This window comes from Achroia grisella, unplaced genomic scaffold (genome assembly GCF_030625045.1).
Source record: "Achroia grisella isolate CSIRO2021 unplaced genomic scaffold, CSIRO_AGI_Agris_v1 utg777, whole genome shotgun sequence".
Taxonomy (NCBI): domain Eukaryota; kingdom Metazoa; phylum Arthropoda; class Insecta; order Lepidoptera; family Pyralidae; genus Achroia; species Achroia grisella.
In genome coordinates, this window is record NW_026713017.1 from 1022247 (window position 1) to 1040501 (window position 18255).

The 18255-nt window shown below is 31.1% G+C and overlaps 3 protein-coding genes across 7 annotated transcripts in view; 1 reads left to right on the forward strand and 2 right to left on the reverse strand.

Annotated features, from left to right (window-relative positions):
- The window catches only part of LOC131850591 (uncharacterized), a 41634-nt gene extending 40020 nt beyond the window's left edge, over nucleotides 1-1614 (reverse strand). For all 3 annotated transcript variants that reach the window (XM_059200880.1, XM_059200879.1, XM_059200878.1), the window contains exons 1-2: nucleotides 1373-1614; nucleotides 468-610 (exon numbers count right to left, since the gene is read on the reverse strand). In XM_059200880.1, the coding sequence (XP_059056863.1) occupies nucleotides 468-610; nucleotides 1373-1464 (235 nt within the window). In that variant the 5' untranslated portion in view covers nucleotides 1465-1614. The remainder of the gene's footprint in view (nucleotides 1-467; nucleotides 611-1372) is intronic.
- A 1128-nt stretch (nucleotides 1615-2742) lies between these two features.
- Nucleotides 2743-3281, forward strand: LOC131850595 (large ribosomal subunit protein eL28). The gene has a single exon (XM_059200885.1). It carries the CDS (start codon nucleotides 2822-2824, stop codon nucleotides 3239-3241), a length of 420 nt encoding a protein of 139 aa, XP_059056868.1. The 5' UTR covers nucleotides 2743-2821; the 3' UTR covers nucleotides 3242-3281.
- Nucleotides 3282-10732: 7451 nt separating this feature from the next.
- On the reverse strand, nucleotides 10733-18096 carry LOC131850597 (protein king tubby). Of its 3 annotated transcripts, none has more exons than XM_059200891.1 (7): nucleotides 17931-18096; nucleotides 17726-17849; nucleotides 17517-17606; nucleotides 15038-15189; nucleotides 12488-12671; nucleotides 11834-12033; nucleotides 10733-11324 (listed from the first exon to the last, which is right to left on the reverse strand). In XM_059200891.1, the coding sequence occupies exons 1-7, from the start codon at nucleotides 17970-17972 to the stop codon at nucleotides 10920-10922; spliced, it is 1197 nt and encodes a 398-aa protein (XP_059056874.1). In that variant the 5' UTR covers nucleotides 17973-18096; the 3' UTR covers nucleotides 10733-10919. The 3 variants fall into 3 exon arrangements, with proteins under 3 accessions (XP_059056874.1, XP_059056873.1, XP_059056875.1); XM_059200890.1 differs by having other exon boundaries at nucleotides 15038-15219; XM_059200892.1 differs by lacking the exon at nucleotides 17517-17606 and having other exon boundaries at nucleotides 15038-15219.
- Nucleotides 18097-18255: the final 159 nt, after the last annotated feature.

Consider the following 18255-nt stretch of genomic DNA (forward strand, 5'->3'; position numbering starts at 1 on the left):
AAATTTTAGTTAGTATGACGTTTTAATTAATATTTAGTTTATTCTATTTAACTTTAAAATTATGTATGTAGTTTATATAAGCGTATCTAGTTTAATATATGATTATTATTATGTACATAAATTTTAAATTATATAATATTTATTATTATTTTCCTCTTTTTTTCTCCTGTTCATGTCATTTTACCTACCTGTTCAATATTTCAATCCGTTTCCTTAGTGAAATGGTTGCCTTGAAACGATTGCTTTTAGCAATAAGGCCTTATTGTAATGATATGTCCTTTGTTATATTGTTTGTGCTTCTTCTTTACTGCATGTTGTAAATAAAGTATATTCTATCTATCTATCTATCTATAATTTTCTATAATCTTTGTACTATATTTCATAAAATTATGTGACACCAATTCTACCTGATTTCATGTTATAATTATTGCAAATACATATTGAATAAGAATTGTGAATGTACTTACTTTTGAGTATATCATCGAGTATGGCATAGAGATCCTTCTCCAACTTAACATACTCATTGTCCTCACTAATCGGCCAGTCACATGAGAGGTTCCAATCCACTATGTCCACTTTATTACCAGAATCATCTGGCAGTGAGTACAACCTGCCGACAATCATTTTTTTAATATAATATATTATTTTAAACTAATAGTTACTGAGTTAAGTCTCACTGATATAAATATTTAAAAGATATCTCAGTCTCAAAAAATTTAAAACCTGCCTGCTTTGTAATCTGTATTATAGTTGAAATGTGGACATAAAACAGTAATGTTACAAAACTCATATCCAGTGTCATTTTCATTTGCTTAAAAATCTGTGTTTTATTCTAATTGGTTTACAAACAAAGTTACATGCCATTATTATAACAGCCCTCTACAAGAAAAAACACTATGTTATTAACAATAATAATACAAAGGTGTAATAAAATATGCTAATAATAATAAAAATACATCCTCAAAAATTTATTTTAACATATTTTATAATGTTACAGAATCATCCCTAACAATAAAACAATAACAATTTGTTGTGTCCATCTATTAACCACAGGTAATAATAGTTTCTGTTACTAAAACCTACTTGTTTTTCTTATTAGAGATTTTTTCATTTAGCAATTTAGTATCTTAGGAAAATTTAAATCTAAAAATTTCCAACAAATAAATTAAATAACATAGTTTATTTTAGAGAATTTTCTATTTACTGAACAGTAGATAAAAATACAATTTAATTACAGCAAAATGTTCTAACGATTACGAGACAATATTGTCCCTAAAGTGACATTTCTACCGACCAAGACATATTGGCTGAATGACCCCAAAAAACGTTATAACCAATATTATTATATACCAACAATTAAAAAAGTACTCACCATGTCTGACTGTCGGAAAAATCCAAAGATTCCACGTCGATTAGATCAGATTCGATCATATCTTTGTTTATATTTTGATCAATCCGATTCATAATACCAATGGAGAGGAATCATCAATTTGGCACTCTACATAAAATAACAAAATAAATTCAAGAAATAACTACATTTAATATATAGAATAGTGTAAATATTTAAAGAAAAAGACGTAATTATTTTAGAACCAATACGAAATATTAGAGATGTATTTGTAGTTTGGAATTTGACATATGTATCAAAACCATAGCTTAGATAGAGGATGAAAAAAAACGAAACAACGGTAATTTCTATAGACAATTTTTTAGTTCATTATGACATTGGCATGTGATCCATTCGCCAATCGGAAACAATATTTAAACTATGTAGTAAACACTTTCTTCAATAGAAATATTATTGAATTGTCCACGAATTAATTATAATTGTAATATAATTTCTGCTTCGTGAATGCTAAGATAATTAGTAGTTGTTTATGGTTTTTAGTGTTACCATGTTATTAAGATTTTCCTCAGAAGTAGGAACATAAACTAAGGAAGGTATTTACGAAACATATTACGAAAATAAATATGCTTGTAAATTTTAATATTAGTTTTGTGTAGTTATTATTAACTTTATACAATAAATTTTAAAAACTATACTCATTGATAAATATCGACAATATCTTTTCTAAAACAATACGTAATAATATATATTTATCGTTTACATAAATATATTTATTACTAGTATTTACATAACCTAATTGTACAACTAAGAACCTAAAATTACAAAGCTTAAAAAAATATAATATGATGACTAAAATATATTATTAAAAGAGGTCCCTTTAGACAATGTTCCGAAGATACTGGCAGCGTTCCCTCTTTGAATAGCTAGACTAATACTTTGTCCAAGGTAAGGTTTTATCGTTTTATTTACGTAATAAATTTATTGGTTATTAAATTAACAATGTCAGATAACAGAAACAGGTGACATTAATATCTAATACGATACAAATGATAATTATTAGTATTAGATAGTAACAACATTACATTTATTATTCTGCTGATCTGTTATACTAATGAGTGTTATAATAAAGACATAATAACAGAATGGTAAGTATTTTATATTTCTTTTAATCCAGAATGTGAACGCGTTTATTAAATTCATAACACTTTCTGAAATCTTTCACCCTAGGTATAATATACATTGGGGAAATTTGTTATCTTATTCTGTTATTCTTTCTATAAAAAAAACCTTTTTTGTGATTGGCGGTTTTGTGTGCTACTTTGACATTTCGTTGTACAGAACAACCAATCAAACGAAGTTTCCATTGATTTTTACGTCAGTGTCATATCTTTTAATTTTTTCTTTCTTTTTTGTCTATGTACACGTTTGAGTACTGAACACGTTTTTGTGTAGTTTCACAAGAAAATTGCAAAAATGTCTTCTCATCTCAATTGGATGATTATCCGCAATAACAACGCTTTCCTTGTGAAGAAGCGCAACATTAAAAAGCCATTCAGCAAGGAGCCAAACAATGTGACTAACCTCAACTCGTACAGATACAATGGCTTAATACATAAGAAGGCAATAAGCGTGGTCGAGAATCCGGACAGGAAAGGTTTTACTGTGGTGTACAAGAAGGCTAAGGCTACCAACAAGCCATCCAAGAACACCATTAGGCGCCCATTCAAAGCCGGCGCCAGGAGATCACTTTTTAAGGTAAAGAGGTTGATGAATGCCAACCACTACCGTACCGACTTGACAAAGGCCACACTTCGTCGTGCATCAGCCATCCTCAGGTCCCAAAGGCCCATAAAGCAGAAGAAAGCGAAAGCAGCTGCTGCCAAGACAGAATAACTATGTATTTAAGCTTACAATAAAAAAAGGTTAAAAACTATTTCATCTTTTATTAATATACACTCTTGTGAAGTAATATTTATAATTGGATTATTACTGTTTATTGAATATCGATCTCAAAGATTATGAATTTAATCCTTAAAATGTTTTGACACAGATCTGTGCACCCCTCTTAAACCGTTTTATCGTCTTGTCACAGATCTGTGCCTGCAAACCCGTTACTTCTTTATAACCAATTTTATCCTTATTTAAAACAAAAGAAGATTGATACGCATTTCAAAAAAATACAGCTGGCACATGCCTCTTCACTTTCAGTCGCTGCGACAGACCTTTGAAAGGTGTCAAATTGCATCAATCTTGTCTCTTAATTTAAAATGTTCTGAGTAATTAAAGACATCTAGATAAATGTTCAGAGATACAATAGTTTGGTGGAACAGGTCATAGGCTCCTCAAAATATGGCCGAGCATGCTGGCTCACCACTTATGCTCGTGAAAGGGTGCTGCTTGTGCCTACAAGTCTACTTAGACAACTATGACTGTTTTTATTTTTTACAGAGTAACTACTATTTAAATTTTACTTCCTTTATTATTTAATAACATGATTAACATCTTGCTACTTGGCAGTTTTTATTCGTAAAAATTCTTGAATATATAATATTACATTTATTTGTAACTGCAACATGCAAATTTCTCAGTCTTTACCCTTCTTTCTCAATGAGTAGTGGAATAAAAAAAATATGACTATGTAAAAGTGCTTATACTAAGTTTGTCAATAAGCATTATATTCTGTTCTATTTCTATAAAATACATGGATATAAATAATAAACGAAATATTTTTACCAATAAATTTATTAAAAACAAACCATGATTTCATCACATAATCTGGAATGTAAAGCAATAAACATAGTCACTGGTCAAATATATTGGTTAAAAACAATAACCACTATTATGACTACCTTAGCCTCATACATGATCCTATATTATAAAATAAAAACAGGTCTCTTTTGACTAATTCTGGCAATACACAATAAACAGAAGTGCTCCACGAACAGACATAATTATTGCATAAACATTCATTATTTACAATAGATATCACATATAATTCTATACATTTATGTGTTGAAACAATCCCTTGAATAAGACCTCTGATACAATATAAAATACAAATATCTACAGTGTCAATTAATATAAAAAATAATTTAAAAATAAAATCGAAACTATTTAGGGGCTCTTTCACACGACACTGCTAGTGAAAATACTGCATAAAGCAAGCAGTGTTCCTATACATACAACATGTTTAGAAACACCGAGTTCAATATAACAGAGTAGTCCACATAGAATGTGTTTTAACGTTCATGAAAATGTATTTATAATATTAGACCCTCTATGTAAGATGGTTAAACTATTCAACTGCTACAAAGAAAATCCTATGACGATTCATGTAAAAAGTGATTTCACACTATTCTAATACTGTCAGCCGTAATGCCCTTAACTCTTTTCACTAGACAGAAATACGGGCGAGTCCAGAGGGCACTCCAAAAACCACGAAAACACTTATGGTTATTAGTCTCGATGATGCCTAACGGATTATAATTTCTGCATGTGAAGTCTAAAGACAGCATTAGAGATGTGAAAAAAATAAAAAGAAAGTGTTTTCTAATTTTTTTGCTAAAAACGCTCAAACGTTTCCATAATTAGAAATGCAGGTCGCCGCAACGCCGCTGTGATGTGAAAGAGTCCTTATATAGAAATTTGCTTATTCAAAAGATTTTATAAACAATATTCTTGGCTAGTGTATTGATAAATTAAACCATATAATTTAAGCCAAGGACATTACTTGACGAGACTTTCTTGGTAAAACAATATAAAATTAGTTTGTGCATTATAATTATAGACATGTATATAATTGACAAGGAATTGGATTATACATTTGACATTACACTGTTTAGTAACTTGATTAGGATTTGAACATTCATCTACAAATACTACAGTACTAACAGCATTATTAAACTAGACTAAATACTTAATTTTCAAGGTGTGAAAAGCAATAGTTGAAGGTCTATGTAAAGCTTCAGGTACAAAATACAGTAAACATGAAAATAAAAGGCACAAACATTAATTAACCTATCATTACAAAGGCACAATATACAAAAATTCATAAATGTTTTATGTCATTACATGGTACAATCGACTTTAAATAGTTAGTGCAGCTATCTTTATTTTTTTATTTTACCGCCAAAAACAGAGATATCCTACCATTTTAGAATAGAACTAATATATAGGAAATGCACTATTTCATAATTTTAAACGTCCTGTAAATTATACAGTAGACCACAATAAATAAAGTGCTCATTCAGTATTAAATACATCGATATTTTTTTTATACAGTCAGAATTATGATAACGCTTCCAAACTAAATGCGTAAATCGTAATGCACAAAATCCAAATGCATGGAGATGACAAGATTGATACATAAGATTATTATTAAAGCTAGATTCGATGGTTAATCCATACAATTTCGATTTTTCTGGTAGCGTTACATAATAGAAAAAAATCTTAAAATACAAAGTAAGCTCATCTTAAAATAGTTACCATAGACAAATAATATTACAAAAATATTAAAACCAATTTTAAAAATAAACATACTGACACAGCACAGATAATAAGCGTTTTTATTGTACTGGCTATATGATATTGAATGAAACTATCTAATGCCGACTGTACCGACCAGAAATGAATTGTGTAACATAATGGGATTGTAATAATTATAATAGTGTAACCAACTTCAATGTAACACACCAATTAACAAATATTATATCTAAGTAATCTGCTACCTTAACTTCACTTATAAATAGCCTGTTTACACTTCATAAAGTGCAAATATTAAGTTAATAGTTGAATTTATATAAACGTTTGTTGCATATTCATAGTGTCGTCGACAATTAAACATATTTTAATATTACATTATTAAATGATAAGAAAATAAGCAGTTCAATCAGTACTACCTACTAATTAAATAGATTTTGATTAATGTAAGTTGGTGTTTTTGCTGTAACTTTCTTACACCTCGATGTTACTACAATGTATGAAAGTAATATAAAAAAATTACTGGAGAATGAAAACTAATCACTTAACACTTGCACGTAATACTTAATAAAGTGTAAACAGTGCCAAAGACGACGATATTACGACTACGTGTATATTATAGTGTACAATATGAACATCGAATATTTTGGGACAAAATATATTAGTTTCCACATAACTACGAGAAGCTCATGACATATTGACGCTTATATTTCGTTATTTATTTATTATACATTTCGTTTTAATTCATCTTTTATCTATCTAAACACGTTAACTATTATAGGCACACATTTAATAACACTAAATATATGTTTAGTTTAATTTATCAATATTATTCGACGTTTGAGAAGGCAGTGGAAAGGACGACGTTATTGTCAGTGGAAATTAATTAAAATTATTAAAGTAATACTGAACTGGTAATGTACAAAACTACAATTCTTCTAGGAATATAAAATCTGACAATAAACTTGTGCACATAAATATTATTTTTTAATAGCATTCAAGTGGTGTAAGTACGATTAGATGGCAAGTAAATGGCAGTAGTCTATAGACTACTGAAAAAATATGGGGCAGGGTTTCGTAATAAAGAGGTGTTAGTTACAAAGAACAGTTGCAATAGTTTCTTATTTGAAACAAATAAATTTATATATATTCGTATTAAGAACCCGACTAATTAAATAAATGTGCACTAAACGAGAGTGTATAAACGTAAATAAACTGAATTAAATTTCAACATTTTATTGTAATGTGTGAGTAATTATGAACTATTTGACTTATCCAGATACAAATCGAATTGAATCACAAACTGCAACTGTGAAATGGTTCAAATGTAATCAAAATAGTTATAATGTAAAATAAGAACTATTGCAACTGCATTACATTTTCAAGCTCCAGGTGGTTAATGTGCCCAATTATTATAGTTATGGAATCGATTGATTGATTGAATTTATGCTTGAGATGCATTGGTTGATTGATGTAATGCACCACACTGCAACCATCGAGATGCTACTTAGTATTGTTACCGTTGTGTAATAATGATCATATGTATGATACACATTGCAATGAGATATTGAGTTGAATTAAATAGGCTATAGATCAATATATAATCAATAGTTGTAACTCATTAGAAACAATACATATATCGTATCATTAAATAAAATCAATATAAATGAAACGGATAACCATTAACACTAATTTAGTGAGCAATTTTAAATGATTACATTACACTTTATATCATTTACATTTATTATATTTAATTTATTAATTACAAATTCCTGTCAGTCCTTAAAACATAAAACAAAACTAACAACACACCTTAATTGAAGTAATGGGTCATAAATATTCTGTTTATCAGATCAATTTAATAAAACTGAGATACATGATTGGAATATAAAATAAACTTGAAAAGTTCAATTTAAATCATTGTTACATTTATATTTTATAATACTTGATTAAAATCCATTTTAAGGGTCTAAATATCTTTTATTTTTGGTGGGGTTTGTATATAGGTTTGGAATATACAATCCATAATATTGTTATACCCAATGATAAATATATATATATATATAAATGTTGCAAATGTATGTAATTTGCATGTCTTCAATAAAATTTATAAATTAAATGTAATTAAGTAAAATTAATTAATTTACAAGAACTGAAATAAATTAATTTAGAGGGCATAAGAGCCCAGGCACACCTGATGGTAAGCGATTGAAGCCGCACATTTACACTTGCAACACTAGGGGAGTTGCAGAGGAGTTAGGAGCAGGAGGAGTGTGCTCCTTTCTTGCATCTAATACCTTATTTGGTACGGTAATGTATTACTTATACTTATTTACAATTAGTAAGTAATTCCGGTATTAGTCATTGCTAATACCACTTAAACTAATGTATAATTATACCTGTGTCAAATTCCATTATTTTCCAATGGAGAATTTTAAATTCTCCACAAAATTAAACGGAGATCATTCAATAAAAAAAAATCAAATGTCACACAATAGTAAATGCATGCTTTAAATTAAATATGAAAATGACTAGGAGACATATTACTTAATAATACTTTGTACATCATTTACGAGCTGTTTACAAAACTATCTACAGCTTTTTAAAGACTGGAATGTTATGTATTACATTAAGTGAAATAAAAATTAGACAATTTTATCGTTCATGTTAACCCATTTAAAAGGGTTCCCTTACGTTACGGTTTGGCATTATAGGTGATACCAATTATACGATGACTAAAATTGTAAACTCAATTTAGTCTTTTAGACTACACTCTAATGCACACGAAAAACTGCGTCAAAACTAATTATGTATGCATTTAAATTTATATTGTAATAGGACTCTTCGTTCGGGCTACTGGATGGCACACTATTCCGTATTTTTAAATATTTATGTTTTTATACGGATATTGTCTAGTTACCATAGTGTTGTTTTTCCTCTTGCTTTTCTTATACAATACGATCATATAGTTTGTTACGCAATATATTTTTGTAATATACTGTTATACTTTCATGTTGCGCCTTTAATTACTACCATCGATGGCTGCACCGACCCCAGCGCCCTACACACAGTCCCACACAGTAATATTATTACCAATACTTGTAATTTATATTTTAATATATTTATACATGAGACGAGTTTCGGTATATGATCTTTAAGCGAATTACGTTCAGGACAGTCACACGTAACTATCGCAAGTACTTTTAATATTATATTACAATGTGTATAAGGAAGTTCTAACACGACGTTAGAACATACACAGTGACTTATATGTGCGTTTAGTTGTCATAAATAAACAAAAAGTATTTGAATATGTAGATAGTCCAATTTATAAAATCTTAGGATTACTAGTTTTCCTGACTATATATAAACAAAAGCTGTGATTTTAACAAAAGCCTATTTACCGTGTTAACAAAATCAAAATACAGCATGTAAACAAATATGATATATAGATATATATTTTAACAGACTATAGTACAAAAAGCTACTACAGATGAAATAACTAAAATTGTTTAAAATTGTGTAAAGTTTATAAAAAAAATCATGGCTCAATCGATCAAGAAATATATAAATAATCTAATCGGTTATTTGTTTACATTTCAGTTATGGTTGAAATGAATAGGGGTCCCTTGTAACAATTCACTACAAACTAATACAAATAAATCATAAGTGAAGTCAATGGGACAATCGTTGACGCATACACAACCTCGCGCCAAGCACCAAAACTAAGTTATGTGCGTTTAGTTACATCATAGTTTGACATTGTGACTAGAGGTTGTAAGACAGTTAAGTTTTCAAATGTTCTGTTCATTAATGTTTTCAATCTTAGAGTGGTAAATATATCAAAACTATGTATATCTATATATAACTTGCTAGCCAGTATATAAGTTGTTAAAAGCGATTAGTCGAGTCAAAAGTTGTATGGAACTAACGTTGGACTAAAATCGATCGATTATAAAAATAATAAAAAAAAATATGGCTGTATAATTTATACAGAAAACGTACAGTCGAATTAAGCTCGTTCTTTTTGGAATCAGTTATATTACGCTATATTTTCACCGATTGTATGTCCATTTAATTAATTATTATATAGTAGTAATTATTTCTTTCACATTATTCACTGTAGTACCTACCATACAAATTGTAGTGGATACTTTTCTATAAACAAATATATATATATATTGTCTATATCTTAAAAAAAAGCGATACTTCGCTAATATTAATGACAAACCGACAGCTCCGCTTCGCTCAGGCTTAAAATTTGCATTACAACGTCGAGTCACAAGTCAGATTCGTTTATATATTTCTATATTTATAATTGTTCGTTTATTCACTTAAAAACCCTTATTCATGAAGTATATAAACCCATTTTAACTATTAAAGTATTCGTTACTTTCTTTCAAATTAAGCAAACAGCTGAAAGGGACAAAACAGTTCAATAGCTGAATAGGTTTACTACACTTTAGACATTTTTAGGAACAAGGGGTTTGACTTCAAAATGTAGGAAGATAATTGCGGATTTATCTATGTTCTTACTAGTGTTGTAAAAATTATATAACAGGTTACTGTATACAGTGCGTAATATAAAGTGTTGTTTACAAATTAAATTACAAAAATCCGCAACTAACCTCTTATACAGGGTTAGTAAACAGTATATCAAGCCGAAACCTGTGTTAGTATTCATGAAACTTGAGTTGGTTTCCCAAAGAAACAAAGGGGAAAATATTTAATATCCTCATTCAAATTAATAATGTAGTACATGAATTATAAATTTAAAATGACAAGTTGATTTTTTTATATATTTTACCATTTGGTTCCTGGTGAATGTAATACTTAATAACTTTCTTAAAGAAGCAAAGTTAAAGATTGAAAATAATTAACACCTTCATATAAACTACTGTGAGATAATGTGAGTAACATGAAAAAGATAGAAAGTTAAGTAAGAAACTATTTACAGACTTCTACTTTGTTTCTAGTTGAAAGATCAGTTTCATGATTATTCTACCTGATTTCAGGCTTGATATAATGGTAATGCCTAACCCTATTTCAACATCAACATTAAAAAAACTACATATTATAGTCACATAAAAACTTATTCACATGCCAATTTGCTGTCAAATGAGCTAAGTGCTATACCAAACGCTTGGAGGGCGCATAATGGATACCTAAAGTCCATAGTGAAAACATCCTCCGATATCCTACCGAACTGCATGACAACATAATCTGGTTCTGACTCGTGGACGATTTGAAAATTCTTAACACTTGCCTGGGTCACTCTGCCGTGGAAGTTCAGTACGTACGATTGAGTTTCGTCGTTCCACACCGGCGTCTTGTTATGGAGCACCACTATATCGTCCAGCGTTTGACTCTTCCAACGTTCGAGGAGAGTCTCGCTATCATCTTGAGGGGCGATAGTGACCCGTTGCCTGTCAGGCGTCATGCCCGGCAGGATAACCGTCATTTTGCGTGGGCCTTTGAACCCTAAAACGTTTGTGTCCTGGAAAAGATATTTCATGTTTTTTTAAATAGATTATGCACACGGCTGCATTAAAGTATACGCTGGCGGAGCATTAGCGAAAGATGATAGCATGAGGATGAAGTCAGTCTGTTCAAATAGCCTAAGATGGTATATTCATCAGCAAGTAAACATGATGGTTACTAGGGGGATCGGATAGTGATTGACCAGACATAGTACATTGTTTCACTGACACAATCTCTATACCCTTGTAGCATTGTGTTATTAATTATTATGGATATTGGATAGCTTCATGCATAAAGTGAAACGTTGCGTGAAAGGGAAACATAGATGTGTGCGACTGAGAGAGAAAGTATGCGGGTAAAACAATAGAAATAGAATGAAAAAACAATAGAATAAGACGGAGAAATAAAAAGAAGTTTAGCAGACAGTAGTAAATGCTATTTTTGGCTCCCACTAAATCCCGTATGATAGATGACTATCCAATCAGAGATTGTTATGACCTGCGTAACTATTATTTCTGTACTTACATATACAACAGCGGCAAGTTCGTGCCTCGTGCGCGCATGGTCGTGTTTCCTCCAAGCTTTCCCGTTGTCATATACCGTAAACGCAGTTCCGAGCAAGTTGGACCGCAGTTTGCCCGCAAAACTGTCCGCGGTGCGGGTCAACTCCGTTGGATCCGTAGAGATTAAGTAATTGGACGTTGCGGACTTCTTGCGTTTGCGTGCTGTTGACATTAATAACGTTATAAAACATTTATCTGATTTAATATTAGTTAGAGAGAAGATTTTATATATTGTTTGCAGGGAATGAACCCGCGAAATACGCTACAGGACTACTTAAGTTTATAATTTTAAGTTACTCATTTTAATTAAGTTTTTACTACAAACTGGGCAGATGTTTTTAGTAGACTAGTAAGCAAATATGAATAGTATTTTTTTTTAATAAAAAAATATTAAGAAACCTAACTGCTCTTTTAAATACTTGTCCTAAACAGTTGTTTTATGCAGACTTTATAGTTCAACTTTACATATTTAATATGTTTTATACAAACTACCAAATAGTACCACTTCGCCAGAGTAAAATAAGTAAACAATTATTGGAGTAAAATTGATAAATCAGAGATAGTGATCAGAGCAGACCAGACCATACTAGTAGCATCCGAAGCTAAATGTACATACCGGCTAATAGAAACACCTTCTTCCCATAATCCTTCTCTAAATGCAGGAAGTATGTGGGATACAACCCACGATCCATGCCTTTGCGATCCCGTGCTATTCGACACTTGTACAGCGTGCCGTGCTTTGCTGGTGTCACCACAAACGTTTCTACAGCGCCCTCTACGGACCCTTCTATTTCCGCCGTCTGAACAAAGTATTATTTGGATATTTTATACAAATATTGTGTATTATGATTAAATTGTTTCATACTGTTTTCTGATGGACATTAAATGATGAACCCGTATGCTCTACCGGTATACGCTGGTGGGGCACCACTGGAGGACGATAGGATGAGCATGAGATCAGGTCAGTTAATTCATAGTGACAAATTCACCAGGAATTAGTCACGATAGTCTCCAGGACTTCATGGATGTCATCCTGACATGGTATATCACTAGCAATGGGATCACTATTCCCCATTATTAATAACACATCATAAAATGAGAACGCTATATAAAACTAGCATTCTCTCTCAAATCTAATCAAAATACTTTTATTTATAAAATATTGATACAAAATCTTGCCTAGCATAAGTGACTAAAATGTCCCACATGAATAAACTAGCTGACCCGCGCAACTTCGTCTGCATCACACTTACCCAATTTACACAATATATTTATTAATTATAGCCTATATATTATTCTGATGATGGTAAGTTATAGTAGTGTCTTCAAAATCCGTTCCATAATTTATGCGTGAAAGAGTAACAAACATCCATTCATACTCACAAAGATTCATAATATTAGTTGAATTGATTTAATTTATCTGTAGAATTAAATCGCAACTATACAATACTGTGATATTACAAAGTTTTGAATCACGACACCTTTACCGGCAGAAATGGCAGTGTTATACAAATATCAACCTTTTCATCATGGACGTAATATTAAATTGAATATTTGCATAATAGTTTAGATAAGACATTGTTATCATAAATCAACTGATACGGTTAAGCTCATTTCATGTCGACGAGCCTCGAGTTATTTGCAAATTACTGTATGAATTATTCATGTTGAAGTATTAAATTTTACTTTATAACTAACTGAGCTCGCAATTTCATACCCCGTGGTATTCAGAATAACAATAATTTATCTTTATTTATTTTATTTGTAATCGATTAAAATCAAACAAACAATGAATTTTAAGTGAAGTTTACCACAATATATTTAGCATATGATTGAAAACCATACCCAAATCGGTTTAGCCGTTTCTGAGATACAACACAGCCGTTTCTGAGCACAAACTCACCGATAAATAAGTAAAAATTTTAACAGTCATTGTATTGAAAGAAAGAAAAGAAAGAAAGAGAATTGTTTATTTTGTACACTGAAAATAATTCATAATAATAATAAAAATAATAACATATTGGGTGCTATTATGTTATAAAATTCCCCAATAACAGTTCTCATACACGTTTAACTAGCTGCACCCGCAACTTTGTTCGCGTGGAATTTAACATTATTTTTCTAAAATAGAAGTGACCTAAATTACTCCTTATTACATCAGCTACCTGCTAAAAAAATCCCGTCAAAATCGGTCCAGTCATTTTAAAGATTCGACGGAACAAACAGACAGACAGACAAAATTAAAAAAAAATGTTATTTAGGGTGTATATACAATATTTATATTAATATGCATGTAGTAAAAAACGTTTATTTCAACTTATTAATACGATATTTACAAATTTGTTGAGATTCGCAAGTTACCTCTTCAGAGGTGTGCGCTTTTGTTTCTTAGGTATCGCTGTATTACGTCATTATTTGTATTGTCAATCGTTAAATATTTATGTATGTCATGTCATGTGTTTGTAAGTATTTTTAATCTATGTCAATTTAGAACTCTATCTTTATACGAAATTATAGATTAAAATTATTTTACCTAGTCCATAATTTCGGTACCCACAAAGGTAAGTTGGCACTGTAACTTACACTGGCATTATAATGTTATGACAAGGTCCTTGATAAATTAATAAAAAAATAATAGTGTTTTTATTTTTTTTTCACAAGAACTATATGACAATAATAAACACAACAAATCGGTGGAACCGTTCACGCGTGATGCCATGACCAGGGGAAATCGGGACTCATATACATATATAGATAAAATAATATAAAACTATTCACTAAGGTATTGAACATTTGAATTGTGCACCTTCTTTTTAAACTAAGTTGAGAGTAATTAAATCTATACTAACTTAAAGCCTGCCTCGACCATTGGACTATCCAACACGAAAATAATTTTTCAACTCGAACCAGTAGTTCCTGAGATTAGCGCGTTCAAACAAACAAACTCTTCAGCTTTATATATTATAATATATAAATTATAATATATATATAAATTATTTTCGTGTTGGATAGTCCAATGGTCGAGGCAGGCTTTATGCTATAACATTACGCTACAACCAATAGCAGTGGAGCTGCAATGAAAAATATTGCAGAAGGTGAAGATGAAGGAAGGGAAATGCAAGGAAAACGCAGACGAAGTTGTGCGGGTCAACTAATATTGATATACCTGGCTGGGTGAAACATCACGATTCGCAGTCCTCGCTTGCATCGGAGCCACTGCAGCATCAGCGCACACGTCATCAGCGCTGGCGTCCCGACCCACACTGCACACCGGCACACTTTCCTCTTCTTCCTCCCCGCTTCCAGATCCATCACCAACTGTGAGCACTTCTATTTGATTGCCAAGCTCTGGAAATATTTTATTACTAATTGATTTTACACGGCATGGTGTTTCCTATACTTGAGTATTCAGGTTTGTTTCTGGAGCACTGTTGTATGATTATAGGTTTTAATATATGGTGTAATATCACACCACACACTTAATCTATACTAGGATACTGTTAATAATAAGGATAGTAGGCCTATTGCTAGCCATGTACCATTCCACATCGACCACCACGCGGCCGCCCTAGAATCTATCGTGGTAAATTTCTAAAATTCTCCATGATGAGCATCATACCATTATCAGTCATTAAAAGAGGTTTATATTTCTATAGCAAATACTACAAACATCAATAACATTATTTAAAACTACTGATTATGCATATAAAATTTCATAAACATCGGTCAAGCCGTTTCGGAGGTGTAACTATTCTTGTGACACGAGAATTTTATACATAAGACTTATCGACGTACAAGTCGCTTACAGTCGTTCTTTTCATGGCTTGAATATTATTTATTCGAACTATTTACTGTAAATCTTTTTTCCTATACCTAACTTAGTAGTAGTAAGTTAGGTTTATCACAATTGAAATATGTTTTATCTATTTTTCCAATAGAATATTACCTTATTAGGTATTACTCATTGTTGTTGATCCTCATTCGTAGTAATTGAGTCAATATGGTACAAAGAACACGTTATGTAACTATAGATAATGAGTAATACCTATGTGGAATATTGAGCTTCAATGAATTTATCATTTATGCCTACACTGTGAATAATTCAAGTTCTAGTTAGAGTGCCAGATCTAATTGGTCAATATACATCCACAAGGGGACTGTTAGTCATGGATGGCTCTACTGTTTTTATAGACTAAGCTGTACTGTTTCTTTTATGTATGATAATGGAATTGTACACCTGCGCTATTTGTATACCGCTGGGGTAGGGTGGGGGTGGGGGGCAGTGAAGAATGGAAAAGAATGAAGATGAGTATGAGGTCAGATCAGTTAGCCCATAGTAGCAAATTCACCAGGAATGTAACATGATGGTTTCCAGAGGGAATCGCTTGGAAGTCAAACTGACATGATACATTACTAGTATTGGAGTTAGTAGTTCACATTACTAACATAACTAACTTGTGGCTACATTGATAACCACAATTGGTCAGCTTGACCTCCACATGGAAACCATCATGGTTAATTATGTCATCACCTTCCACTGGTTCCTCACCAGTGTATACTGTTAGAACGGGGGAGGGGGGGCGTTATACCATATTAATAGAAAAAATACAGATCTATACTTAATACTATAACAGTATAATAATGTAAATGATAACTTTATAAACTCCCATACATATTAATAAAAAATAATGAGATTACAACACAGGTAATTTGCCTTCTATTGAGTTAATGTAGGTTTTCCATTTAGTATTCAGTACTCATTAATGTATTATATTATTACACAGTTTCCTTCTATTCATTCATTAATTTCCCATATATTAATTTTGCCTTATACATAGAAAAAGCATATTCTAGTTTGAGGATACGCCACCACAACTTTCAGAAATCATAATATATTCCATTTTAGGTAACTGGAATGGAAAATAAATTGCCACTTAATGGTAAGTAGTATATTGTTGATACATGAACAGCACCATGGACATTATATATCTGTGGTATCCCTCACCATTCCAGAACATTAAAATTAAGAGAAGAATTATGTCTCCATACCCTATGATTTCACTGCCTTATCTTACGCAACAAAAACATAGCCTACATAGTAAACTGCTTGGTGGGCGATATAGACGTGACAGAGGAACCAAATGAAATAATTTTGTACTAAATTTATCTCTGGTCCGGTGAGGTAGACTAAGTTACCCATAATTTTTAATAATACCAAACGCAAAGTATGTGTGATTGAAAAATAGGCCCAGAATTAAAATGTTGCCTAGGGCCCACTTTAGCCTTAGTCTGCCACTGCTCTGGTCTCTCTATAGAGAATATTATACAATATATTGTGATACCCATAGTATAAAGGCATCTTGTGTAATATCCACAAGAATATTTATTCTTAAAAATAATGTTTACTACATTCTAATAGATTATCTGTGAGCTCTTAGGCCATTATAAGTCATAAAAAATAGAAGAATAAATTAAAAAGTTTGAAATTATAACTGCTGAAGTTACCGTAGTAAAATGTTATATTATAGTAATAAAGACAGCCATAAATGAGACAAAGTATTTTTTAAATTTAAATAAAAAAATACACAGTCACATGCAGCATAGAAATGCAGTGGTTAGGTACATAAATTTATAGGTTTACTTACCATCATAGGTTGACATTCTATTTGTTTGGAGGGGTATTACTTGGTCTGGATTGACGGGCGACATAAGGAATTGCATCGGACCATCATAGCCTGTTATAAAAAAAGCGCATAACAAAAATAAAATTGTACTCAAAACACAGCTCATGCATATATCAGAACGAAACATTCAAAGAAGTTGAAAACGGTTCCATATTTAAAATTAAAAATACCGTGTAGTTCGCGCGAACGGCTTCCAGATATAGGCCGCTTGGCGGAACCAACCCTTAAATCATTCGCCTGCACCATTCCAGAATTCTGTCTTTTCTGTTTCATTTTTATTTCCATTAGCTGTCGCTAAAACAAGAATGTGCCAGTGGTTTATTCAGAATATTCGATGATTATTCAATAATTTGGATTATCGGAAAAGTTACTCACTTGCTGTTCGATTTTTTGGTCACGAACATTAATTGAAGCCATTGTAGCGATTCACATTAACTTAGAATATAATTTTAACTATTGCGTGCTACACTTAAAGATGTATACTATAACTTTTATCTCAAAATTGATAAGAATAATTGGCATTTTGTAAGCTCATTTTTGTTTATAAATCATCTTGCCTACCGTTGCCCAGGAATATAATGTTGCCAAGTTCTAACTCTATTTGTACTAAATCTACTATAAAAAAAAATACAATTACAGAAATACTACGTTGATTGGAAAAAAAAATAGATTCGATATGCACACGTATCACAATATAGAA